This window comes from Heterocephalus glaber, unplaced genomic scaffold (genome assembly GCF_053883595.1).
Source record: "Heterocephalus glaber isolate CG9 unplaced genomic scaffold, H.glaber_assembly_v1.0 deba00001761, whole genome shotgun sequence".
Taxonomy (NCBI): Eukaryota; Metazoa; Chordata; class Mammalia; order Rodentia; family Bathyergidae; genus Heterocephalus; species Heterocephalus glaber.
The window spans coordinates 1,088,254-1,115,384 of record NW_028258458.1 but is presented as its reverse complement, the minus strand read 5'-3'; the positions used below and the strand labels follow the sequence as shown (position 1 = coordinate 1,115,384).

The 27,131-nt window shown below is 50.0% G+C and overlaps 1 protein-coding gene, 1 long non-coding RNA gene and 1 pseudogene across 3 annotated transcripts in view; 1 reads left to right on the top strand and 2 right to left on the bottom strand.

Moving 5' to 3' along the window:
* The window catches only part of Elavl1 (ELAV like RNA binding protein 1), a 35,949-nt gene extending 15,258 nt beyond the window's left edge, over positions 1–20,691 (bottom strand). For both annotated transcript variants that reach the window (XM_004865391.4, XM_004865392.4), the window contains exons 1-2: positions 20,498–20,691; positions 8,134–8,322 (exon numbers count right to left, since the gene is read on the bottom strand). In XM_004865391.4, coding sequence (XP_004865448.1) covers positions 8,134–8,305 — 172 coding nt within the window. In that variant the 5' untranslated portion in view covers positions 8,306–8,322; positions 20,498–20,691. The remainder of the gene's footprint in view (positions 1–8,133; positions 8,323–20,497) is intronic.
* Positions 20,692–20,798: 107 nt separating this feature from the next.
* Positions 20,799–23,460, top strand: LOC147821130 (uncharacterized). The gene is made up of 2 exons (XR_015447585.1): positions 20,799–20,978; positions 22,187–23,460. It is a non-coding gene; the product is annotated as an uncharacterized LOC147821130 (long non-coding RNA).
* Positions 23,461–25,814: 2,354 nt separating this feature from the next.
* Positions 25,815–26,658, bottom strand: LOC101714366 (centromere protein Q pseudogene; annotated as a pseudogene).
* Positions 26,659–27,131: the final 473 nt, after the last annotated feature.

Sequence of the window (27,131 nt, the reverse complement as noted above, 5' to 3'; positions counted from 1 at the left end):
CAGATAGGAGCCACTACCAGGTGGATACCAGGAGCAGACACAGCATGGCGAGGAGACCCAGGGAGAGCATCGCTGGAGGGAGGAGGCAGCCTTGGGAGACAACCAGCCACACCTTCCCCTGAGGAGCAGGAGGCCTGGTGGGCCGCTCTGGGACAAAGGAGATGAGCACAGGCGCAGTGAGGTGCGGTGTGGTGCATTCGTTACAGTGCCCAGATACCTGCACATTACCATTAACTAGGCCCACGCTTGACTCACGCCCTTACTTTTCCTCTGACCCAGAAAGGCACCCAGCGTCTAATCACCACGTGTCCTCAGACTGCCCTGGGCATCTGAGAGCATCTCAGAGTGTGGAAGACCACAGGGCGGTCTGTCCCTCTCGTCACAGCCTATCTAGGGTGCAGGACACATGCCATCACTTGGCTGGTGGTGGGTTTTCGAGGGTCTCCACTGCCAGGCGCTCCCGGACCCCTTTTCAGAAGTCATGAAGTGCAGCCAACACCTGAGGGGCAGCCTTGTTCCCTTCATAGTGCAGCAGCTTATATGCATTATTTGCAATTCTGCAGAGAACTTTTTTTTTAAAACCAACAAAACCTGATCCTCTAAACCCGTATTTCTAAAAAAACTCCACAGATCTGAGACTGGGTTCCAGAGCCTGAACAGAATGAGGAGCAGCAGCAGCAGGGCTGTGGGGCCAGAGCAGCCAGCTTGGTCAGTTCTGAAACTCCTGGTGGCCCGAGGCTGGCAACTTCAGGGTCTCCACAAACGGTCCAGGCAACACCTGCAAATTCTGAGAGCACAGATTCCCAACCTCTCTCCACTGCCTTCCCGCCCATCTCCCACTGTGCCGGGCCATGAAGCCTGTCCTGTCTGCCAAGACCCCTGGACAGGGCATCACGGCTTTTCCTGGAGAGCAACAGCCTTGTTTTCCTGTTCCACCCCTGACCCTGAACCACTGGCTCTACTGTGGTCAGGGTTTCAGCACTTAAGCACTGCTGGGGAAATCCAGCCCTACTGAGGAGTCCTGCCCCGGCATGGCTCCATGTATCCCTGCCCAGCCCTGTTCCTGCCATCTCATCGCCCAGCTGGACCCCAGGGTGGCCACTGCTGACTCTCTGGTGCTGCCCCACAAGCCTTTCAGGACATATCTCCCTAACCCTGGCAGCACTGGGACCTGCTTGTCCTCTAGGACAGGACACATCACCCCTGTTGTGCCCCCTCAGCCATTATGCGCTTCCTGGTGATCCAAGAGCATACACCTGCCAATGTCACACACATCCTCGGGGTTGCGCCTCCTCCTCCACCCTCTCCAATGAGGTCCTATGCCCGGCTCGGGTACTGATGACGTTCAAGACAGAGGACAGCTGCTGTCAAGAGTGAAAGCTGCCACACCTAGGGGCAGTCAAACAGAAAATCAGAAACAAATGGGCAAAGACCCCAACAATGAGGCCCTGTGGAGGGATTATGGGCACGAGCTCTGCTGCACTGGGAGGGGCTGCAAGCACAGGCCCTGATAGGGCAGTCGGGACAGCCATGGCAAAGGAGATTTTGAACCAAGACCTCAGTGTGGCTGGGCTTGAGCAGTCCAGACCAAAGGACAAGTGCCAAATCTCCAAGGCAGCGGAGATTCTGCTGGGCCCTAGGAAAGGAGGGGCAGCTAGCAAAGCCAAGCAAAACTCGCCAGGGGACATGTGTAAATACTGAACAGTTTCTCTGGTGTGAAAAACTAAAAGTGTAAATAAGAATCAAAATGTATAAAAGATATTGTGAAATAGGAAGAAAATGTCTAAAGGAATAGGGGAAGTGGGAGGGGAAGGGGAAAGGAAAGAAGGGAAAAGAAAAAGGAAAAACATGGAAACAAAGTCTTTGTAAATAGGAAGAGGTGGAGGGGGTGAAGGGAGGGCAGGGGAGTGGGGAAAAATAAGAACCAAGATACATCATGTACAGGTACAAGATCCCAATGATGAATGTAACTGTACTGTGCACCTAAAATGTACCAATAAACTAAATGGGAAAAAAAAAATCCTGCCAGGGGAAGGGCCTGGGAGTGGTCACTGGGTGGGAGGTGGACAGTGAGGGGCAGAAGCTCAAGCAAAGCCCAGTGAGGCGCCTGTGAGATGTAGGATGACGGAGGGTGCAGGGGCAGGAGGGGGCAGCAGGCAGGCAGCAGCAGGAGGGCAGGGCTGGCCTGGTGAATGCACACTGAGCAGGCTCCTGGGGACAGGCCTAAGGAGAGGAGGGAGGCGGCACGATGTGCACACTGCCTGGCTCCCCCAGGTGTCTGGAATGGGGGCAGTGATGCAGTTCTGCACAGCCAGCTTCAGTCTGGGACCAGAGACCCTGCAGTGTGCAAATCCACACTGCCAAGCTCCTTCCAGATGCCCCTTCAGGAGAGGAGAGATGGAGATTGGTTCCAGGGAACAAGGGCGGCCTGACGGCTGGCAAGCAGCAGGGGGCTTGGGGCCCAGCCAGGCCGGGCACAGCTCCTACACAGGCTTAGGTAGCAGGGCCTGCCAGGATTTGGAGCTGGGAGATGACCAGGGTCCCTCAGATGGGAGAGGGGTGAAGGAAAGAGGGAAGGGAAGGATGGCGAGAGGAAGAAGACTGCACAAACCCTGAGTCTGAGGTCTGTGGACGGTGCAGAGGCCAGCGCTCCCTAAGCTATCTCCCCAAATTGTAGGAACACAGTTCTGGCCACAGGGCACGGGTCTGTGCCCTGGTTCTCCGATTTGCCAGTACAACCTCCAGGCAGTTAAAACCCAGATGACAAAAGTAACTCCCTCCACTGGCTGATGGGGTGCATGTGGGAGGGGCCCCAGGACTGCTCCAAGTCCCCAGACGCCAGCGGTGGCCAGAGGGGCCCTGGTGGGCAACCCCTGGGCAGACCTGGCCCATGCCCCTGCCTTTCCAGACACATTTCTCTGCTCCTTGACAAGAGCTGAGACCAGAGAGACGGCGTCCCAGCATTCCTTCCCCACCTGCCACACACACGCTTTAATCCCGCAGTGCTCTCAGATCCGGGAGCCTCGGATCAACCTGGGGTGGGCACTAAGGTTGGTACTATGACCCCTTTCTTCAAACATCTACACAGCCTCCAGGAAAGACTTCACTAAGAGACATAGACCAGGTCTCAGGGGCGGGTGTGTGTGTGTGTGTGTGTGTGTGTGTGTGAATTCACCAGGCAAAAGGTAAGAAATAGCACAGGGCTCCAAAAGAAAGAAAATGGGCAAAGGACAAGAAGAGTATTTTACAAAACAGGAAATACAAACAGCCTAGATGAAATAATGACGAACTTCACCAGAAATGTGAATCAGAAACATGATCCAATGTCATCGGTCACATCTCTGGCTGGCAAAGAGAAACCTTGCCGGACCCAGGGGACAGCAGGGCTGGGTGGAAGGGAGGGTGAGTTGGCCACGGGTACCAAGAGTTCTTAGAAGAACACTCTCCCATCTGCTGCTTCACTTCCTGAAGACCTTCTATGGAAATAGCCAACAAGCAAAGATTGGTGGTGCCAGGATATTTATCTCGGCGGAGCTTATAAATATGGAAATATGGAAAACTGGTTACCCTGCCACCACTGTGATGACGGAGAGTGCGATGTGCAGTGACCAAAAAGAAGTCCAGATACCAGAAAGCTGGTTTACTGTACAGCTTGCAGGGCACCAGTCTCTTTCTTGAACAGGGCAGGACTGCTTGCAATAAGTAGCAACAGAAAAGTCATGGAAGGACAGGTACCCAAAAAGTGAGCTGTGGTGGGATGATGGGTGTCTTACGGTTCTCTTCCTGTTTGTCTCAGGCTTAAGTTTTTCTGAAAGGAACAAGGATGACTCACGTCACAGTGGCCAGGCCAGCATGGCATGGCGGGCATTCCTGCAGAGGGAAGGGAGCAGGGGAGACCCTGAGGGCAGGAGCAGGCTGTCTGGGAAATGAGGAGCAGCCCAGCCCAGCCTACAGGTGGGTGAGATGAGGGGCACGGGTCCTGGGAGCAGCAGGGCAGGGCCAGGGCTTTATCCTGGCCACAGGAGGGTGACAGCGAGACAGAAGCTGACCAAATGGGCTGAGGATGGGAAGTGGGTGGATGTGGGACAGGCATGAGGGCGGAGGGCTGGCTCCTGCCCTGGGTCATACGGGCTACTGCAGAGACCAGACATCACGGAAAGAGTAGGCAGCACTGTGCAGGAAGACACCAAGTGGCACCGCTGGATGCTGCAGTGGCACTCTGCAGCTAGTATCTGTGGACTCTGCAGCTAGTATCTGTGGATGGAACAGTCAACAAGTGCCATGACACTGGCAGGGGACTGGCACCCGGGTTATTCTTGATCTTCAGGCCAGCCACTGCACAACCCTGTCATCCCAGCCACAACCACGTCCCTTCCTACCCTGCTCCCAGTGCCCAGTCTGTGGCTAGCCCCTGATAAGTATTTGCTGAATGAATGCATGCTGATCCGAACTCTCCCCAATTCCCAGCACTGTTCAGTCGTTCATTCAATGAGTACTGTGGGCACATCTAGGGCCACAGAAGTTAACAGTGCTTCTGAGAACTATGTTAATGTACTAGAGGAGAAAGTTCCAACCTCGGTAAGGTTGGTACGAGGCTTCCTGGTTGTTATGGAACCCCACAGGCAAGGATCTGATGCTGTCTGGGTGGGGCAGGAAGGGCCTCTGTAAGCAAGCTCAGGCCAGGACCTGAAGGGTGTTGAGGATGAGTGACAAAGTCACAGGGCTTTGAAGAGGCCCCTTTGCTGCAGTGAGAACAGCTAGAGGGAAGATGGGGCGCAGTTTATAGAGGCCACAGCAATAGTGCGTGCAAAGGCGATGGTGACCTGGCCGGGCTAGTGCCTGGGGAGGTGCAGCACAGGGATGGACTGCAGAAACACCCAGGACCGTGATGGCAGAACTGGGAGAGCTTCCAATGACACGAACAGCCTGCTGCAGCATGAGAGCCATAGATTCGCCACCACTGATCCAGGAGGTCAGGAAACCCTTGGTATCTGACCAAGCCACTGTGTGGACAGTGGTGCCATCCGCTAAGACAGGACACTGGACACGAGCGGCTGGCTTGCAGGATGAGACCAGTTTAGAACACAAGAACCTGTGGTGCTGAGGGGCCCGGGGCAGGAGGGCTTTCTGGCCAAGGTGGGAGACAAACAGGTCACACGGAGGTATGAGCACCCGCTCACCCCACGTCCGGTGTGGCTACAGAATAAGCCTGAGGACCCAGATGCAGTCCGGGAAAAGGACAGCTGCAAACAGGATACAACCTGGCTTGAGGGTGGAAAGTCAATGGGAGGATGTAGCTGGGGATGCAGCTCAGTGGCACTGCGCCTGCCTTGAAAGCAAAAGGTCCTGAGTTTGATCCCTGGCATCAAAAAAAAAGAAAGTCAGTGGTCAATGGGAGAGGACACTTACAGAAGGAAGTAGAATGGAAATCAGAGTCTGCATGGGGGCACACTGTGCACAGCTCTCACAGGCCGTGTGCCCCCCTAAGGACATGCAGCAACATCTGCAGACAGTTCTGGTTTTCACAACTCAGAATGTGCTACCAGCCTCAAGTGGGTGGAGGCCAGGGACACTGACACCCCATAATGCACAGCCTGGTTCCAGACAGAAGTATCTGGTCCCGAGGAGGAGTAGTGCTGATGCAGAGAACCCCCGAGCTAGAGCAAGTCAGGGAGCCAGGAAAGGGCTTGATGCTGACAGGGCAAGCAGGTGCTGCCGGAGGTGGGAGGAGGGAAGACAGACATGGTAAGGGGATGTGGTGGGTGCAGACACGGGGGCGGCCCTGAGTAGCTGAGTAAGGTGGGATGGGATCTGGCGGCAGCAATCTCAACTGGCTGGGTGTAAGAGACTCTTGCTGGGGTGGGCACCTTGAGCTCCAGCCTGGAAAAAGATGACCAGAGCTTTCAGAGTGGTATCACAGTGAAATCTAAGTCCACAGCCTCAGGGTCAGCCAGCAAAGTTGTCACATGCTGGCGGCAGCAGGATGAAGTGGGGGTTCCATGAATTGTTCAGAAGCTTCATTCACTGCATCTGTTTTTGGTTTGGTTTTCTGAGACACGGTCTTGCTGGGTAGTCCAGGCTGGCCTTGAACTCATGGTGATCCTCTTGCCTCCGCCTCCCAAGTGCTGGAATTACAGGCATGGACCACCACACCCAGCTCCACTGTTGCATTTCAAGGACTTCTGGAGAGACACAGCTGTGCCATTAGCCCAGCACCTTGGCACAACTCCTGGCATGTAGACCGCGGCCCAAACAGAAGACAAACCTTATCTTGGGACTGAATGATTTCCAGATCACACTTCTGTCCCTTCACAGCTCCAGGATAGACCTCTCTAAACCAGGTGTTCCTGCAAAGCACAGCTCACCTTCCTCTGGAACCACCACAGGCAAGCGAGCAAGTGAGCGAACAAAGGTCGGGTGATGAGAAATCAGACTGCAGCACTGGGGATGCTCCGGGCTGCAGTCCCTCCCTCCCTTAGGAGCTAAGTGGGAAACGCAGGACTTGCTAGAGGCAAATTTAAAGGTCCTCCAGCCAGCACTCTCCTACTCAGGAACCTTCTAACACGGCTCTAGTTTGGACATTATGGAAAGTCCCTCTCTATGAGGTGTCTGTTTTTTTAGAAGGTTTAAATCACAGACTCTCAGAGTCACAAGGGGAGAAGGTACCTGGGCTCAGGGCCCCCATGTGATGGGCTAATTCTTTGGACTCTGTCAGAGAGGCCTGCCAGGGGTCATCTAGGGGTCAGGTGTCCTCAGGTTACTGGGAAAAGGTTGAAGGTCGATGAAGCATGATGGTGGGCACACTGGGTTCAATGTATTACTCTTTGATCATGTATACTTGAAATTTTCCATAACAAAAAAGTCTGTTTTTTAAAAAGTTTTAAGGGCTGGGGATTTAGCTCAGTGGTTCCACCACCTGCCTCAAAAGCGCAAGGTCCTGAGTTCGATCCCCATTACCAAAATAAAACACCAAGTTTTAAATTAGTTTTCAAGATACAGACTCAAGGTCCCTACGAGCTGGGTGGCAGTCAAGACTGCTCTGAGAGGACTGTCTGTTCCTTAGCCTGCGGAAAGGGAGTGAAAGGGTGCAAAGGGGAGCGAGGGGATGGGAGGGGAGGAGGAGGAGCAGGGAAAGGAAAGCAGCAGTGCTTGCAGCACCTGGTCTCCCCTGCTCCAGAGCCCTGAAGCCTAAGCCTCGGAATGGAGACCTTCATGTAAGCCGGGACTGGACAGGAACAGCCTGCTGTGACCACCCGGGAGGGAGGTGCCCAGACGCCAGTGCCCCCACCCCTCCATGCATGGGGACACAGAGGCCCAGCAGTCACCCTGGCTGCCCTGCTCCTGCCCCCTCAGAGTTCAAGCTCCATGGGTGCAGAAGTTTAAGTTAACAGTCACATTGGCTAAAAGAGACAAGAGGCTGCCCACGGGTCCCGTTGTGGGCTCGATCTCGACCGTGAGTGGGGGTCTGTAGATCATGACAGGCTGGCCGGGGTCACCAGGCAGCAGGTTCACCAAGGTCCCCTTGCCATGTGAGCCCTGCGCAGCCTGCGTAGACTGAGCTGGGCTAGGTTGCACACTTTGGCTCCTTCCAGCTTTCAGAGCAGCCCGTTTCTGGTGGCACCTCATTTTCCTCTCCTGCCGCATCCCTTTTTTGAGACAGGGTCTCAGTACGTAGTTCAGGCTGACCTATGTAGCCAAGGCAGGCCTTGACCTCGCAACTATCCTCCTGCCTCAGCCTCCCAAGTGCTGGGATGAGAAGTGTGCACCACCACGCCAGCTTCTACATTTTACTTTGTTTTTTTTTTTTTTTTTTTGGTACTGGGGATCGAACTTGGGACCTTGCGCTTGTGAGGCAGTTGCCAGAACCACTGAGCTAAATCCCCGGCCCTACATTTTACTTTGTATATGTACTCTGTCTTATAAAGAATCTCTCTTCTTCGGGAACCTATATTCAAACTCATACTAAGGCAGTGTAAGAAATCAGCGTGTGAGAAAAAACAAAGGCAACACCACAGCTACTGCTCCGAGGCGGTGGCTATTCTACCCCAGGGAACGGGACACAGGCACAGGCAGAGTCGATAATGCCTGGAGGACAGCACCAGTACCCTCTTTGCAGACACCTCTGCTCTCTACCTGCTACTTTATCCCGGATTAGCTTTGCCGACTCGACTTCACCAATGCTGCTGAACAGACTGCGTAGCTCATCCTGCGTCATGTTCTGAGGGAGGTAGTTGACAATTAGATTCGTTCTCCCAATGTCATCCCTGCAGTCTTCAGCCATGTGGTCTTCATAACCATTAGACATTGTATTCTTTTTTTAATCTGCAAGGGAAAAATAAGATCAAGTGAATCCAAACGTTCACGCTGTTGTATGTGAAGGCAAAAGTAATGACACATTTGCACTTTCTTTTTGCTATCAGGACAGAGGTGGCTACACAAAAACCTGCTGTAGACCTTCACAGCAGCCTTTTTCACAGTTACTAAGGCCTGGAGACCACCAAGGCGTCCTTCAACAGGTGAATGGACAAGTAAGCTCCATTCATTAAATGGCACACCCATAAAATGGAGTATTCCTCAGTGCTTAAAAGAAATGAGCTATTAAGAGCCAGAAAAAGACAAGGAGGAACTTTTTTTGGGGGGGGGGTTACTGGGGATCAAACTCAGGGCCTTGCACTTGCAAGGCAGGCGGCGGAACAACTGAGCTAAATCCCTGGCCCAAGGAGGAACTTTTTATACCCCTATATTTTGTGGGCTATGGATAGAACCCAGGGTCTCACCCATACTAAGGCGAGTGTTCCAACACTGAGCCACATCCCCAGCCCAACACGGAGGAACTTTAATGCACACTACTACGTGAAAGGAAATGCGTGAAAAGGCTATACATACTGTGGTTCCTACTACAGCATATGACCTTCTGGAAACAGGCAAAACTACAGACACAGCAAAAACACAAATGGCTGCCCTGGACAGGGAGGGATGCATAGGAAGAGCACAGGGGATTTTTAGGGCAGCCAAACCATTGTGTGATACTCTAACGGTAAAGGCAGGACATGAGACATTTGTCAAATCCTACAGAATGAACAACACCAGGAGTGAGCCCTAATGTGAATTACATGCTCTGGTTAATGACAATGTATCAACATCAGCTCATCAATTATAAGAAGTGATCAAGGGCTGGGGATTTAGCTCAGTGGTTTCACTGCCTGCTGCGCAAGACCAAAGACCTGAGTTCGATCCCCGTTACCAAAAAAAAAAAAAAGAAGTGATCACACCAAGGCAAGATGGGAATAATAGTGGAAACGATGCACTGGGGAAGGAGTACATGAGAACTCACTAATTTCTATGTAAATTTTCTGTCAACCTAAAACTGTACTAAACTGAGATGAGTGGTGCATGCCTGTAATTCCAGCACTTTGGGAGGCTGGGGCAGGAAAAATGCAAGTCTGTGCCCAGCCTGGGTAACACAATAACTTGCAAAACCCTGTCTCAAAACTAAAAAAAAGAAAAAAACACAAAAAGAAAGAAATTTAAAAAGGTCTTGGGACGTAGCTTAGTGTGAAGGCCCTGAGTTCAATACCCTTTGTGGTAAAAACAAAATTTAAAAATTAAAAGACTGCTCCAAAAAATAGTCTATTAACACAAAACAGAACAGCTCAAAGTTCAACTATGTCTATGAAGAAGGCTTTATAGGAACCTATACACAATCACAGCACTGTAACTCCAGCTGCTGAGAAAGTGTCCAGGCTCTCTCTCTGCCTTCCAAAGATTTCTGGCTGCCTTCACCCTGCGCTCACCACTGACTCCAGCTAGATACTGAGGAGCTCAGGATGTGAGCCCCAACACCCCAACACACACACCTGTCACTGAGCAGGCAGGCAATGGTCCTTTGTGCCCTTTGTCCCCAAAGACTGATGGAACTGCGAAGAGGTCGGAGCACCTTGGTCTTCACAGCTTATGGGTGCTGGAACACTTCTGCAGCCTGCCACAGTCTGCTTTCAGTAACAAACTGGAGTACGGGATGCCTTTGGAAGGAGTGTCTAGATCGAACCACCCTAGAGAGCCGAGACCCCTCTTCTCGAAGCACAGGCCACACTGCGCCTGCTTGGGAGTTCTGCCAGCTGGTGCCCAACCTAAGCAGTCACTGTCCCTGCATGGGTGCCCACCTGCATGGAGGCCTCAGAGGCAGCCCACTTCTCTCCAGCTGTCGGGTGTGCAGCTTTGCACTGTGAGCCCAGCGCCCAGTCATGAATCTTGGGCCTTCTTTAAAAACACCTTTGCCAGCAGATACATAAATCCTGGTCATACCTCCTGCATGGAGATTTCCCACCTACCCTTGAATCAATGCTGGCAGAGGAAAGAGTGGAAATGTTCAGCCTTCTCTCTCCTACTCTCAGACAAACATACAAATTAGCACAATTTCCCAGCATTTCTATTACTTTTTTGAAGGTGTCTGTGCTCCCTGCTTTTCAAAAAATAGATTAGCATTGGGTTGGGGATTTAGTTCAGTGGTACTGCAATCTGCCTCACAAACGCAAGGTCCCGAGTTCAATCTCCAATACAAAAAAAAAAACATTAGCATCGAAAAAGACTGGAAAGTTAGACTCCTAACATTAAACATAACGTATGGCAAAAAGCATCATAAATAATGATAAGCAGCAAGAGACTGGAAGGAAAGTATTTACTGTGTATTACTTAGATCAGTGCTTCTCACACTGGGCAATTCTGTCCCACAGGGGACACTGAGCAATGTCTAGAGACATTTCTGGTTGGTTCCACTGGGAGCAGTAGTGTATTACTGGCAGCTAATGGGTAGAAGCCAGAATGCTGTTAACTAAAACATTCTGCAAAGCATAGGAGAGGGCCCACAACCAAGAATATCCAGCCTAAAATGTTAATACTGCTGAAGTTGAGAGAACATAATACAGACATCTACAAATTAATGAGAAAAAAAGCATCCAACATATTGCCAATAGATAAGTGGAGAAAGGATATGAACTAGGACTTACAGATGCCAACAATTCAAATGGATAATAAACACACAAAAAAGCTCAACTTCACCAATAATGAAGAAAATGCAAAAGAAAATAAGATGCTACTTTTTGCCAATCAGATGGGATAAAATTTGAGATGGACTAAAATCCAGTGCAAATAAGGATAAACTGGGGGGGAAACAGCCTCATCGACTGTTGCCAACAGTGCGAGATGGTATAACCTTTTTGGAGGAGGATAGTGGCAGTGCCTACCAAAATTTTTTATGTGAACACTACCCTGTGCCTGGGAATGGTAAAGAATCTGTTCTACAGAAAGAATCACATGTGCAGGTTAATATGCAGGAGGAATCCTATCCTATGGCTTGTAAAAATACAAAACTGGAGGTGATTCAACAGGGGATGGCTAAATAAATACCAACTTTCGGTAGAAAGCATTAAAGCTTAATAAAGAAAAACTCCATGCATCGAATAAACTGTGGCCATGAGATTTCAAAATAGATCATTAGCTCAAAGACAAACAAAAACTTTTGCTCAAGCCCATTCCAAAGCACAAAAATTAACTCAGAAAAATTAAAATACATTCTGAAGTATGATCAAGAATGACTCATTTCTTTTGTGTGCCTGTTTGTTTTCTCTCCCTCTCTTCATGCTTCGTCTAAGAGTTAGGTGTCTGCTTTTCTAATTTCATGGATGATGAATTGGACAATAATTACTCAACTCTACCCTCTATGCCTGGTAAAAAGTGGACCTTCTGAAACATTAGGCTGTAGACCATATCGTGCTAGACCAATGTGGCCCACCGCCTGTTCTTACAAATAAAATTTTATTAGAACACAATCACTTTCACTTGCTTATGTACTGTGTCTATGCTTGGTTTTCCCACTACAATGAGAGCTTAGTAGTAACAACCGCACAGCCCACAGAGCTGAAAATATTTACCATCTGGCTCTTGACAGAAAAAAATTGCTGACCTCTGTTCTAAAATGAAGAAATACAACATTTCCAGGAAAAAATCTGTGATATTGAGCTAGGCAAAGATTTCTTAGTTATAACACCAAAAGCACATTCCTTAAAAAAAAAAAACAACCTGCTAAACTGGCTATCATCAAAAATTAAAACTTTACTCATCAAAAGATGATAGTAGAACTGGGCCAGGGATTTAGCTCAGTGGTTCCAGCACTGCTTCACAAGCACAAGGTCCTGAGTTCAATCCCCGGTACCGAAAAGAAAAAAAAAAAAAAAAGATGATAGCAGAACTAACATCCACAGACTGGAGAAAATATTTGCAAAAATAGGGCACCTTTTTAAAAAGCTTTCAGAACAATAAGAAAACAATGCAATTTCAAAAACAGCAAAAGATCTGGACACTGCACCAAAGACCAAGACTGAAGTATGGATGGTAAATAAGCACATGAAAAGATGCTCACTTAGCCGGGTGTGATGGTGCCCGGCTGTAATCCCAGCACTTGGGAGGCTGAGGCGGGAGTATCACTGCAAGTTTGAGGCCAGCCTGGACTACATATTGAGATCCTGTCTCAAAAAATAAAAACAAAACCAAAAAACCACAAAGAATGGCTAAAACAACAACCGTGTCGAGTGCTGGGGAGAATGGAGACAAACAAGACCTTTCTTGTGCTGCAGGTGGGAATGTGAAGATATTACACCCACTCTGAATAAACAGCTTCTTAGTTAAATACACACTCAACTCATGATCCAATAATCCAACTCGATCTAGAGAAATAAAAACCTACATTCACATAAAAGCCTACACATAAATGCTTGTGGGAGCTTTATTCTGGTCACCAAAATCTGTACAATGCAATGTCCTTTACACCCTTTCAAGGGTGAGACCCCGGAGGGCTGAGGGATGAGGGAAGCTCCGTCACCATCTGCTCAGGGTTCCCATGGGTGAACTATGGTATCCTGGACCAAGAATACTAGTCAGCACCGAAAAGGTGCTGCCTATCCATGCTACTCATATGAATCTCAAACACATCTTGCTAAGTGAAAGAAACAGACCCAAAAGGATACATACTGTGTGATTCCATTTCTACGGCATTCTGAAAAGGACAGAACTACAGATGGCCCCCAGCTTATGATGATATGACTTAACGACTCTTGGATGGTACAAAAGTGATACTCATTCTGTAGAAATAGTACTTTGAATTTTGGATTTTGAAATCTTCCTGGCCTAGTGATATGTACGCCAATTCTCTTTTGTAACGCTGGGCAATAGCAGCTCCCAGCCAGCCATGCACTCATGAGGGTACACACTGATACAGTACATCCCCGACTCACGAATGAGTTCCATTCTGGGAGAACATTCCTAAGTCGGATTCATTCCTAAATCAGACAAAGTGAGTCTTATATAGCATACCCATGAAAGTTCGCAGCTAGAATGTTTGTAAGTTGGGGGCTTACTGTACTGTGTGGCTAGGCTATGCCATTTGGTACATAAGGTGTATTTGATGCATTTTAGACTTATGGTACTTTCAAGTTACAGTGGGTTTCTTGGGCACAGGCCCACTGTAAGTCAAGAGCATCCATACATGAACAGATCTGTGGCTGCTCAGCATCGGGTGTAACGGGAGGAACTGACTACATAAGGGCAGCGAGAGGGAATATTTTTCTTTTTAGATGACAGAACTTTCTAGTATTTCGATGGTGGTGGTAGTCACACAAGTCTGTGCATTTGTCAAGACTCAGCAAACCAAGGCTGGACATGGTGGTGTGCACCTGTAATACCAGCTATTCAGGGGATAGAGGCAGGAAGATCACAAGTTTGAGGCCAGCCTGGGCAACTCTGCGAGAACCTGTCTCAAAATAAAAAACAAAAAGGATGAGGCAAAGGCCCTGAGTAATAAACCAACCAATCAATTGTACATCAAAGAGTAAATCTTCCCAAATGCAAATTTCAAAATTCAGATTTAAAAGGGAACGTCTGTTTTGCCACCTCCTGACACACAGCTGAAACTAGGCAGCCCCCTCAGGCCAAGTCTTTGGTGACTGGCAGGAAGGGAGACACCAAGCCCCCAAAGCAGTGTCATAGTGCTTAGGTGTGCTCCACCTGCCCTGCCCTAGACCTTTGCAAATCTGCACTGCCCGGCTTGGCCCCAACCAGCACCCATGCCCACCAGCTGTGACCACAATGGGGCCTTGTCACCACCTAAACATCAATGACTCCCAAGTCACTGCTGCCTCCTGCCCGCCCCCTCCAAGCCCATTTGCTGAGCCTCTCTGAGCATCACACCACCCACCCAGGCTGGGAGGGCACATATCTTGCAGTCACGGTTCCAGTAAATGGCAGGACATGACCTTGAGCTGTCATTAAAAGGAGTCTCCTAAGCTTGGATCCAAGGCCATTGTGTGAGGTCCCCTTGGGTGCTCCAGCTCAGCATCCCCCACCTGGCTTCTTCTCAACATGCCACAGACCCTCATGTGTGGGACCTTTGCTTTGGCTCCTCCCTTTGCAGGGCATGTCCACGTTCTCCTCACCTCCCTGTTAAAGGGTCACTTTCCCCCAGGACAACAGGTTGCTCCAGCTCTCAGAGCCTCTGTGCCATTACTGGAAACCTTTACTGTTGCCCTAATCACTCTGACCTGTAACGACCTGCTTTTCACCACTGTCAAAGGTGGAGTCTTGAGGGCTGAGGCTATACCAGTTATCTAACAGTTCCCAGGTAAATTGAGTGTGTGTCACACAGCAGGAGAGAGAGAGAGTCACTGACTGCCAGGTGCTCCTGGAATAGTGTGTTCGGAGTATTTCCTTCATGTTAAAGAAGGCAGTGGAAACTGTGCTGACATTCTATTAACACACTCAGCACCCTACTTTCTTAGGACCATCACTATGCACCTCCCCAAAGAACCAGATCCACCCAACTTCATGAAACAAAAAGGGAAACTTTGACCTTTTTTTCTGGTACCAGGAATTAAACTCAGAACCTTGCACTTGCCAGGCAGGTGGGGCACGGCCGAGCTACATCGCTGGCTGAAACTTTGACTTTGGCAAAATGACTCTTGCTACTTTAGAAATGTTCCCATTTGGATGATTTTCAACTCCACTGCACTATTTCAAACCATCCTGGCTACTCCTGAGTGGTACTAGCAATGTTGCTCACATCTGTGGGACACCTACTCCCCCATATACTCATGGCGAGATATGCGTCTTTATACATGCCATAAAAGTGTGCACCAGCGGTGCATGTGGGACTGGCTTCCGTGAGGCACACATGAGAGGCAACATGAGAATCTGTCTCACTTCTCAGTGATGGGGCAGGCTTTCTTGAGCCAGAATAAAACTAGAACAGTCAAATATATCTCCCGGCTCGAACTTGACACTTCACACATCATCTGACAGGGCTTGGACTCAACTATTTCTAAGGTCTTTTCCAGATGTAAAACTCTGATCTGTTAAGGTAAAAGTGTCAGGTCACCCAGGAAATGCTCTGGCGCCAGCAAAATCTGAAGGCATGGCCTGAACCATTTAAGACTGCCACTTGAGGTGAGGCTCAGGTGGACATAGTGCCACAACTCCTTGCTGGATCCTGTCCATGGCCAGGGAAGGCTGCCTGGCTGCAACAGCTCCAGTTAAGTCACAGCAATTCCCTATCAGCCTGCTGAGAAACCCAGGTGCGAACTGGTCAGGCACAGCCAGCATGTGGCCCAAGCCAAGGACTTTCACAGGCCAACCAGGCCCAATCGGCTCCAGAGCCCTGCTCTTTTCAGCTGGTAAAATCTTGCAGAGAAATGCAAAGTAACAAACAGTGCAGCAGAAAACCCATGGGCTCTGGGATCTGACAACCTAAGTACTGCCCTGCTGCTGATCAGATGAACCACAGGAAGTCGCTCCCCTTCCCCAAGCCTCAGTTTCCCCAAGGGGGGACAGGATGCATAGTGCCTGCCGCCTGGTAAATTCTGACTTCCACTTCATTAGCGAAAACAGGTACATGTGTGTCCCTGATCTCCCAGTCTCCCAATGCACATGCTTCATCTCTCTTCCTGTCCTTGGCCCATCAAACCTCCTCCTCCTCCTCGATTTACTTCATGTGGTGGTGCCTCCCCCATACCTGTCATCCAAGGCACCCCATTCCTTGTACAAATGGAGTACCAAGTCCTGCCAGCTCGTCAAGTGAGCCGCATCTAACTCTCCCGTCTCTGCCACTGTCACTTCTTCCCTAGACCAACTCCTAGGAATGTCTCTAAAGCTAACCTCCCTCCTTTTCTTCCTCTACCTCCTGGTTTCTGTTCATGACAACAGCCCTGACACTGAGCTGCTCTACACTGTCCCCTCTCTTGCGACCCCTTCCTCTGGCATAAAGGTCACTTCTGAGCTCCCTGCTAACCCTTGCTTCCCCTAACACAGATGGAGTGCTGACTATGTGCACAAAACACAGGTGCAATCCCAGTCCAACCCTCAGGAGGGGTCACCTTGTAGTCCTTCTCCCACTGCTGGGCTGGCTCGTGGTCCTCTTGCCCCCAGCCCAGCACTTTGCCAGGACCACCCTGACCAGTCCGGGAACTGTCTGTCACTGACCCTGCAGTTTTCTAGACTGACCTCTAAGATTCCCTTCCTGCCCCTCTGCCTGGCCAAACCGGTCCACTCAGGCCTGCATAGCCTCTCTAACATGCTCAGGCCTCTGCTGCTTCAGACAGCCCCTCCATCTCTCTGATCACAACAACTCGCTTAGACAAAAACAAAACTTCACACCAGATATTCATTTCTTTCAACGAGTTTCTGAAACTGGACCCTTCACCTTTTTGTTACTCAAACTCACAGAGTGAGGTCACTTTTTCCCAATGCAGGTTCTAAGTTCTTGGAGGAGGGAATTCTTCCTCCTTGCTGTGACAAGGCAGTTATGTTTTGTTTCCAGACTACACTGAGGTGCCAAGTGTGGTGGTGCACACCTGTAATCCCAGCACTTGGGGAGGCTGAAGCAGAAAGATCACCATGAGTTTGAGGTCAGCCTGGGCTACATAGTGAGTTCAAGGTCAGCCTGGACTACATAGCAAGACCCTGCCTCAAAAAGCCAAAAACAAATAACAACAAGAAAAAAACTCAGACACACTGAGGTTTGGTTTTGTGGTTGCTTTTCAGACAGGGTTTTGCTATGTAGTTCAAACTGGCTTTGAACTCACAGTAATCCTCCTGTCTCAGCCTCCTGAGTGCTAGGATCACAGGCGTGTGTCACCACACCCAGCAACACTGAGGTTTTTTTTAATGTTGCCAGTTCACACTGAGGTTCTGGATGGAGTGGGATGGACCACTGGGCATACAAGCAAGCCTAGGATCATACACATGCGGACACTCCTGCCACCTTCCGCTTTCTCAAATGCCACTCCAGCCACGTGCTCTCGTCTTCATCCACATATAAAAACTCACCTTGCTTGCCTTCCTCATTTCTCTGAGTGGCCATTCATCTCTGGTCACTCAAGCCCAGGCAAAGCCAGCTCCTGCTGTCCTTTCTTACTTCTTATATCTATATACCTGTTCTCAAGCCTGCCCTCTCTGTCCCTGCCACCACAGCCCTGGTCTTGTTCCAAGTGTCTCTGACCTGAAGGAATCCAACTGTCTGTCTCCTGACTGGTTTTCTGGCCTTCAGCCCCGTCCTGCTCCAGCTCTTCTTGTGCAAACCTGATTCCCTCTTTATGAACTAACACTGTTCTGGTAACACCCTGATAGCAACCAAGCCCTCTGCCGAAGACCTGCAACAACTGCCACCACTCACTTCATCCTTCTTGACCCGGAAGCACCACACCCCACGTGGCTTCGTGAGCAAACTCCACTCAGGTGCACCCACCTCCATGTCTTTGCCCCTGCAACTCTTGCATCCTGAAAGGTTCTATTCCTGGTGTCACCTGCCTACCTCCTCCTACCCCTCCCGCCTCACCTCCTCCAAGAAGTACTTCAGGATCTCCTCAGCCCACCTAGGCTTGGCTAAGTTTCTTCTTTTCTGCTTCCACATCACCCAGTCCATGACCATCGGCCCTCAGCAGAGGGGCTGAAATGATCTATGCACAGCACATGCACTATTGCCTCCCCAGGGCCTAGGGCAGGACCCAGGACGCAGGGGAGAAGCAGGGAGAGTTCAGGAGGGAAGCCAGGCTCACTTTCCTCCTATAGGCTGGTTTTCTTTGGGCTTCCCCTGACCCACAGCCTCAGGTCGCCGCTTCACTTCACTGCTGCCACCTAGGGACGCTAGGCCAACACTGCACCTCCCGCGCCATTCAGCATTTAATTCGATTCAATAAATTGAATGGGATGGGAACACAAACCAGGGAACAGTTGATTCCAGTGGGGGTGGAGGAAGAGTGGCAGCTGGAGGAGGAACCAAGTGGTGAGTGAGCTCGGAGCTGGGCTTCGCGGCAGGAGGAGGAGATCTCCAGGTGGAAGAGAGCCCCGCTCCTGGCAGAGGGCGTGACAAGCAGGAAGGGGGGGGGGCTCTCTGCAGATGAGGTCAAAAAGGAAGGAAGGTTAGAGAAGAAAAGCACTGGTATCCCAACTTTAGGGCTCCTCACTTTATCCTTCAAGTCACTTACACAGGTCCACAAAATTTGCTTTTTTTTTTCTGCCCAAAGACTTTTAATCAGGAGGGAAATGCCTAGATAGGCATTAACAAAAGCCAACTTTTGCTGAAGTGTGGAAAGAGGACAGAGATGGGATGCAGTGAGAGAGAGGCAACTGATCATGCATCAGGAAGACAACAAGACCTCAGATTCAACAGATCCCAACTGAAGTTCTGCCCTTCAAGCCAGTGCTTTAACAGAAACATCACTTCCTGCCACATCTGGAGATGTTCATCTCTTTCACCCTCTTCATGAACCCTGAAGCCGTAGAATTTTAAAAGAGGCTCCAGTACAGGTTGTCGTAGTTGTTTTGCTTTTTGAGATAGGTCTTGCCATATAGGTCTTGTTGGCCTTGAACTTGCCATGAGTCTCCTGCCTCAGCCTCCTGAGTGCTGGGATTACAGGAGTAGACCACCTCACTCACCCCAGTAGTTTTGCACACAGATGTTCAATGGCAACTGAATGAGACTCCCTGAAACACCACCCCTCAGGGTACCTCCAGTGGTTCAAAGTAAAGGCTTTGAGCCTGAGGGCCTGAGTTCAAATTCTGCCTTAGCCACTTTAGAACATGATGCCAAGTGACCCATCTAAGCCTCAGTTGCTCCATCTCTAAAGTGAAAATTATAACAGCACCTACTACAAAGACTAGAGATCAGTATTTGTGAAGTGTCAGGACATGGTAGATTGTCAATATGGGTGTTCGTGTATTCAGCGCCTACCATGCATAGGCCATGGGCAATGCTAGGGGCTTCCTATGCCCTTAAAACTGCACAATACTTTTACAGATAAAACAACTAAGGCTCAACATAGCTGAGCTCCTTCAAGGTCTTGGAAGCATTTACGAGGGTTTCAGAGATGAGGCTGAAGAAACTTTCAGGGGGAGATCATTTAGTTTGGTGGTGGTGGCTGTGCACACAGAGAGAAAGAGAGAAACAGAGAGAAAGGGAGGGGGGCGATCACTGGGGATATCTGGCAATGTCTGCAAGTATTTTTGATACTCATGGGGAGGGGGTGCTACTGGCATCTGGAGCCGCTCAACTTCCTATAATGCACTCGGCAGCCCCCCTCCACAACCAAGAATTATGTGACCCCCAACTGTCCCTAGTACCATATTGAGAAACGCTCCTCCAGCTGGCACATCCTTCCCATCTCCCCCCTTTCGGGAGCACCAGCCAGAGAGATCCCACATAAACACTTTCGATTACTTGGGGGGGGGGCGCCGTGTGTCGTTCCAGGGGCAGCCCTAGCAAAAGTTCTCCTCCACCTGCCCTGCACATATCAGTGCCCCATTTTAATAAGCCTACCAGAAGACACCGGAAAAGGAAGACCGTCCGTCCCCCATTGTTCCACTGCGTGCAGTTTATGTTTGCAACATGCACACACATTTTACAAATCCAAACGTCTCACGCCCCGCTAACAGCTTTGTTAGAGATGGCGATTAAAAATAATTTTTTTTTCTTTTCTAGGACTCTTCCTACGTACAGAAGGTTTTACACGCTTCTACAAGGACCTCGGATGGGCCGCGGTGCCCTGACAACGACCACAAAAGAATCTGTGAGGTTTCCCCGCGCAGCGAGCCCGTGGGCCGTGACCTCTGCGCGCCGGGGCGCTCACCCCACTCCCACGCCCAGGCTCCACTCTTCCGCCCCCGGATCCTGGGCTTCTGAGGCTGCTCGGACCAGGGCCGCGGAGCCCGGCTTCCAGGCGCGTGCCCACGCCGTGTCCCCTCGCTGGCCCCTCCAGGCGCCCAAGGAATCCGGCTTGGGGCCTAGCGCCGGCCCTCACGCCGCCCGGCCCCCGCCCGCCAGCCGTGGCCCGCGAGCGTCCCCTCCCGGCCCAGCGCGGCCTGGGCTTCGGCCGGTGCAGGCCCGCGGCCCGGTCAGGCGAGCTCAGGCCTGCCGCGGCCTACCCCGTAGGGCGCCGCCGAGGACTTCTCGCCTCACCTGAACGGGGGCAGGTGGGCCCGGGGCTGCTCCGGGGCGGGCGGGCGGCGGCGGCGCGGCGCTAACGGCTCCGCTCGGCCTCGGTAGCGACGGTAGCGGCAGCGGCGACGGCGACGGCGGCGGCGGCAGCGGCGGCTCCTCCTCAGCGCGCACGACCCGCTCCGGCCCGCGGCCCGGACACTCCCCCCCGGCGCACGCGCCCATTGGTCAGTGTCCGCCACGGCGTGCTGTTCATTGGTCGGTGTGGCTGTCGCTGCACCCTGGGGCGCGCGGCGGAGGCGGGACTTCCGGTCGGCGCCTCCTGAGAAGGGCCTGGCGGCCACCGGAGACACAGGTGGCCAGCGATGGCCGCGGAGAGGTTGAGCTGGGGCCAGGGCCCCGGAGGCCGACTAGAGGCAGCGGCCCAGAAGAGGCGCTCCTTGTCCAACGCTTGTCGTGTGCCCCACATTTGCCCATCCCACCGCCGCTGCCGCCCAGCAAGGTAGGAGCGGTCAGCGCGCCAAGGAGATGGGAACAGGACCCGGGTTCTAATCCCGGGTCCCGACGTTTCCGCACTACGTGCAGTTAGGCTGACGTCACTTCGCCAGGACTCAGTTTCTTTCAGGTGCGGTGAGGAGGCGGGCACCGGACGTGATCACTCCATCAGTGCTAGCCATTAGGGCAAATGGGTTGCCAGAATCCCATCCTCCCATTCATTTATTTATTAAAACTTTATTCAGCTCCTATTATGTGCCAGTCATTGTTTGGGTAGTGAACAGAGAATGGACCCCTCCAAAAATATATAGAGAGAGATCCATTTTGGATTGACATTCTAGGCCAGCGTTGTCCAGGAGAAATGTATGCAAGCTACAATTGTAATTTGCAAATTTTTTAGTAATTGACTTGGTTTGTTTTCTTTGGTGTTTTTGAGACAGTCTCACTGTGTAGTTCAGACTGGCCTTGAACTCATTCTGTCGCTGGTAGCTGCGACTGGCCTTGAACTCACAGCGATCCTGCCTCAGCCTTCCATGTACTGGGATTACAGGTGTGCACCTCCATGCCTTCCATATTTATATTCTTTTTTTTTTGTACTGGGGATCAAATTCAGGACCTTGCGCTTGCACGGCAGGTGCTGGAACCACTGAGCTAAATCCCTGGCCCATAATTTACGTTCTTAATCAGCCCAGTCCAGTAGAAATTTAATCAAGCCACAAATTTGTGAACTACATATATAATTTAAATTTATTAAATTATGAGCTAAGGGTGTGGCTCAGTGGTAGAGAAGTTTGCCTAGCATACACAAGACCCTGGCTAAGTTTGACCCCCAGCACAACACATACAAAATTAAATTATAGCTGTGTTTAAAAAGGGAAAAATAAGCAGATGATGTTAATTTTAATAATATGGTTTGGTTTCATTTGATCTGGTTTTTTTGAGACAGGGTCTCGCTGTGTAGTTCAGGCTGGCCTTGAACTATGTAGTCCCTGCTGACCTCAAACTCATAGCAGTCCTCCTGCCTCACCTTCCTGAGTGCTGAGATTACAGGTGTCCACCACCACACCTAAAGGTTTTACTTAACCCAATATGTCCAAAATGTCATTTCAACATGTGATCCATATAAAAAGTTAAGAGATCTTTCACATTTTGTTTTTACCCCATGTGCTTTTGAAATCTAGTGTGTATTTTACATCTCAAATTGGACTATTTCAGGGACTCAACAGTCACACATTGCCAGTTGCTGCTGCATCAGAACTTACAGTGCTAGATGGGGAGGCAGACAAGAAATCAGTGGATTCCACCTCCAGTGGTGAATTGGTAAGAAGCAAAGTAAATTAGGGGAATGTGGGGATTGTAGTTTGAAAGTTGAGAAGATGGCATTTGCAAAAGGACCCCAAGGAGTTGCGAACACTGAACAAAAAAAATTGCACGCTTCATCGTTTAGCACTGTCCAAGATAAGTTTTCGAGGTGATGGGCATGTTCTGTATCAGCACCGTCCAGTTCAGTACGCTCTGGCCTGGTTGCTTTTGGGCACTTGACATGTGGCTGATGAACTGAAGTTTTAGTTGTATTAATTTTTTATTAATTTTGCTAAGTGTGGTGGTGCATGTATGTGATCCCAGGCCTCAGAAGACTAAAGCAGGAGGATCTCTGCAAGTTAGAGGCTAGCCTGGGTTACATAGTAAGTTGAAGACCAGCCTGAACTACGTAGCGAAACCCTATCTCAAAAAACCTGCTCAAAATTTTGTTTAATTAATTTAAATCATTCCACAGGGCATAGTGGTGCACACCTGTAATCCCAGCCTTCGGGAGGCAGAGGCAGGAGGATCACCATATGTTTGAGGCCAACCTGGGCTACATAACGTGAGGTGTGGGTGCTGAGCTCCAGGGACACAGCAGTGAGGACCCCACTAACTCAGAGTCTCCCGCCCCAGCCCCAGGGGAACAGGTCTAAGAGGGTGGCTCTGACTCAGGAGGTCTGCAGCCCCAGGCAGATTTCTTAATGTCTCCTTGCCTGAGCCTCTGCCCCATAAAGTGGGGGTGATTATAATACTTCCTGAGGGCATAACCTACTTTTAGAAACTCTGGAACAGAGCCTGACCGGAAAAAAAAAAAGTGCTTATTGCATTCTTTTCTTTCTCTCTCCCTATCTCTATTTCTTGTGGTGCTGAGGATTGAACTGAGGCCCTGCACATGCCCGGCAAGCTGAGCGACATCCCAGTGCTTGATCTTATCCTTACTGCTAATAATAATGAGGGACCCCAATGGCTACAGTCTACAGAGACCACGCCAGAAAAGCTGTGGGGTGGCTAGGGAAAGCTTGCCTTGTCAGTGTCGCTGTTGAGGCACCAGGGAGGAGAATATTTCAGGCAGAAAGAATAGCAATGCAGGGCTAGGGATTTAGCTCAGTGGTTCCGGCGCCTGCCGCGCAAGCACAAGGTCCTGAGTTTGATCCCCGGTACCAAAAAAAAAAAAAAAAAAAGAATAGCAGTGCCAAGTACAGCAGCACACTCTTGTAATCCTGGCTGCTCAGGAGGCTGAGGCAGGAGGAGGCCAGCCTGGGCAACTTAGACCCTGCGCATCAGTCGCCTTGCTGTCAGTGGGGACAGAATACCTGACATACACAGCTCAAAGGACAAAAGATTGATTTGGGATCACGGTTGCAGAAGTTTCAGTCCATGGTCAGACATGTTTCTGGCTCCAGGGTAGAAACAGCTTGGCAGAAGTGCGTAGCAGAGGAAAGCTGCTTACCTCACAGCAGATGGAAGGGGGTTGGAAAGGGACACAGAGAGGAAGGGGACCAGGACAAGTATAGACCCTCCCAGGTACCTGCTTCTGAAGCCAGACTCTACCTCCTCGCAGTGCCTTCAGCTACAGATTCATCAGGGGTGATGTTGGAACAACTGTGATCCAGTCACCTTCCAGAAGCCTCACCTCTGAGTGCATGAGCCTCTTGGGGGACATTTTTTGATTCAAACCACAATACCTTACCTAGCATGTACAAGGCCCTGGGTTCCATCCACAAAAAGTCAATACATCAAGTGCAAAGGTCCTGAGGCAGGCAGGACTCAGCAGACTCGGGAACTGAGGAGAGACCAGCTATGGAGACTTGTGCCATCAAGGACACACATGCGACTGGCAGGGTCAGGTCACACAAGGCCTCAGTTGAGAACCAGTCCTGAGGGCAAGGGAAGTGACTGTCTAGTGCTCAGCCCTAGCAAGGACAGCAGTGATTTGAACCCAGTTCTGCTTAGTTTTAGAGATCTTCATTGAGAAAGGAGCTCGTTTCCGGTTTTGTCTTGGGTCGGAAGTGTAGTTCCAGTCCTTGGTAGGAACCAGAGTCTTCTCTGACCGCTGCTGTCCTTGCCATCGACTCCTGGGGCACAGATGACAGAGTCTGGGCCCCTGCTCTTGAGGACACTGTGGCCCTGAGGGAGAGACAGGCGCAGGGCACAGGGACAGGCACAGATGGGTCCCACTGGGCGTGGTGAGGCAGAGCTGCCGGGCAGAGAAGGGGCAGGGGCCCCAGCTGAGCAAGGGCACAGATTGGGCCAGGAGGACCTTGGGGGACAAGGGACAGCACAGGGGGAGGGGGTGAGTGGGGTCTGTCCTGGCTTTGGAGTCCCCAGAGTCAAGTGGAGAAGTTGGTGTGCGACCCCGTAACTGGGTGCCGCTGAGGGACGACCGGGTTGGACCCCTGCCTGTGTTCATACAGCCTAGGAGCTGGAATGAGCTTTATGTTTTTACGTGGTTGGGAAAAAAATGAAAACAATTAACAATAGTAGTACTTTGTGACGTGTGAAAATGACACAAAATGAGATTTCGGCGACCTTCAGTTGTTCAGTGCACAGCCAGCCGCTCCTCCGCACCGCGCCGTAGCTGCCCTAGAGCCACACAGGCAGAGGCCGGTGGGGCTTCGTGTACACTATGTGTATACTCCTTCTGTCCTCATGGTTCTGAAGTTGCTTGGTTTGGTTTTGAGACAGAACCTGCTGCTTCAGGCTGGGCCTGAACTCTCTAGGTAGCCCAGGCTGTCCTTGAACTTGCAGAGATCCTCCTGCCTCAGCCTCCCAAGCGCTAGGATTACAGGCATGTACCACCATGCCCAGCTGTCTGCTTTCTTTGGTCTGAGTACCTTCTACCTTTGGTGGCTGGTTCTCACACAATGGGTCTTCTCAAAACAGTTTTGGGGGTTTTTTTGGTTGGTTTTAAGGGAATAAATGTGCTTAGATCCCTTTTTAGTAATTTTCTTAAGAGTATACTTTGATGACAGTAGAAAGTAAATATTTAAAACAAACGAAATAAGAACTTAATGCCAACTTCACAGTTGAAGGAACCTGGGAAACTTTAACTATCGAACAAGATTAGGGAGTTAGGTAAGGGTAGGGGCACTTGGGGATTTCTCAAGCTCTGTGAAAGCAGACAGAAAATGCAAGCTCTCAGCTACAGAATGAGTGACGGCAAACACTCTCGAGTTTATGCTGTAAGCACTGCACGTGGCCATTTCACACACTGTCACAGCGTCAGGACTCTGCTGTGCCAACACAGGTGAGCTCCCAATATCCATCACGAACTATCGGAGCATAGCTATTCCTGTCTTATGTTTTAGGCAAATAACTGCAGTACAGCAATGTAAATACTGATTTTTCTAGATTTCGTCACTGCTAAAAAGTTTTCAGGACTACATTAGATGCTCATGATGGGCCTACACAGGCCAATTTTAAAGTGCGTATTAGAGGCTAATAAACCCTGCAGAAGCTTCAGCCTCTGTAACATCATAGGTTAACAGTTTTACAAATTTATAAACATTAAATTAATAGGAAACTATTAAAAAATTCTCTAAGAGGCATTTAGTTTCTTACGGGCTTCTTCAGTGAACACTGACATGTTATTCATCTGGGGTGAATTATGAAGAATACCCAAGCCTTTTAGAAGAATATTCTGGTTTGGAATTAGCATCAAAACTTCTTTCTGCAGTGTGGGTGCTTTCAGACTGTGCCGAGAAAGCTCTGGGAGGGAAAGTATGTTACGTCGATCCAGCTGAAGCATCTCTTTTGCCTTTTCCTCCTCTTCCTCTAGCTCATGTGACAGAATTTCAGTTTTGCTTTTTAGACTCTGAATATTCCCACTGACTGACTCCGTAGTCTGTACTATTTTTATCTATTTCTTCCGGCAATAATGCCAGACCTTCTTCATTATCTCTGTCTTGTGCTCTTTCCATTCTCAGTAGACCTGTCACATTAGTTAAATATTTCAGCTTCTGGGGAGGGGCTTTCAGGGTTTCACACAGTTGTAGCAACCTTTTCTTCGGGCAGTTGAGATGATACTTAATTTGTTATTTTTCTTTAATTTTATTACTCAAAATTGCTATTATTACTGCTTCCATCATAGTTTGCAAATGCTCCCTCACACTCTTTGAAAGAGGTTGCCAGGTGTTTCTCTTGTTGGATGCTATCTTTATCTGCTTTAAATTAATATGATTTGTTTGTCCTTCAGAAGACATGTGCTTTGGGTCATTTTTACTTCTTTTTATTATCCTTCTAACCTCTTTCTCTGACAACTCCATTTCTTCATCATCAGTTTTTCTTTTTGAATTTTTTTTAATTGTTGAGACTTTTTCTTGGAAGCATTTGCTTTACCAGGCATCTTGATCTAAATAGTGCAATTTTGATGCTTTAAAAAAAAAAAACTCGATTGATTCTTCTTGAACGTGTCTGAAAACTGCACTGTCCCCATTGACCTTTATAAGAGGGCGGCCAGAGGGTCAGTGTCAGACACCGGAAGATGCTCAGCTTTTGGCCCTAAGGACAGAGCAAAAGGCCAGGTGCTGAGGGAGGCTGGGACCTCTAGGAGCTGGAAAGGGCAGGAGACAGATTCTCCCCTGGACCCTCCAGGATGGACTAGGCCCGCCAGCGTCTTTATTTTAGGTTGGTAAAACTTTCTTCAGATATCTAGGGCCAGGGCGTAAATACGTGGTGTGTAAGCCACTCAAGCTGTATTGATTACAGCAGCCATGGGGACCACATGATAGGCATTGAGCGCCTCAAAGAAGTTAGGTGGCTAAGTTACCCAGACTGGGCTTGAACTTGGGTCCTCCTGCTTCAGCCTCCCAGAGTGCTGGGATTGCAGGCCTGTGCCACCAGGCCCAGGAGAATT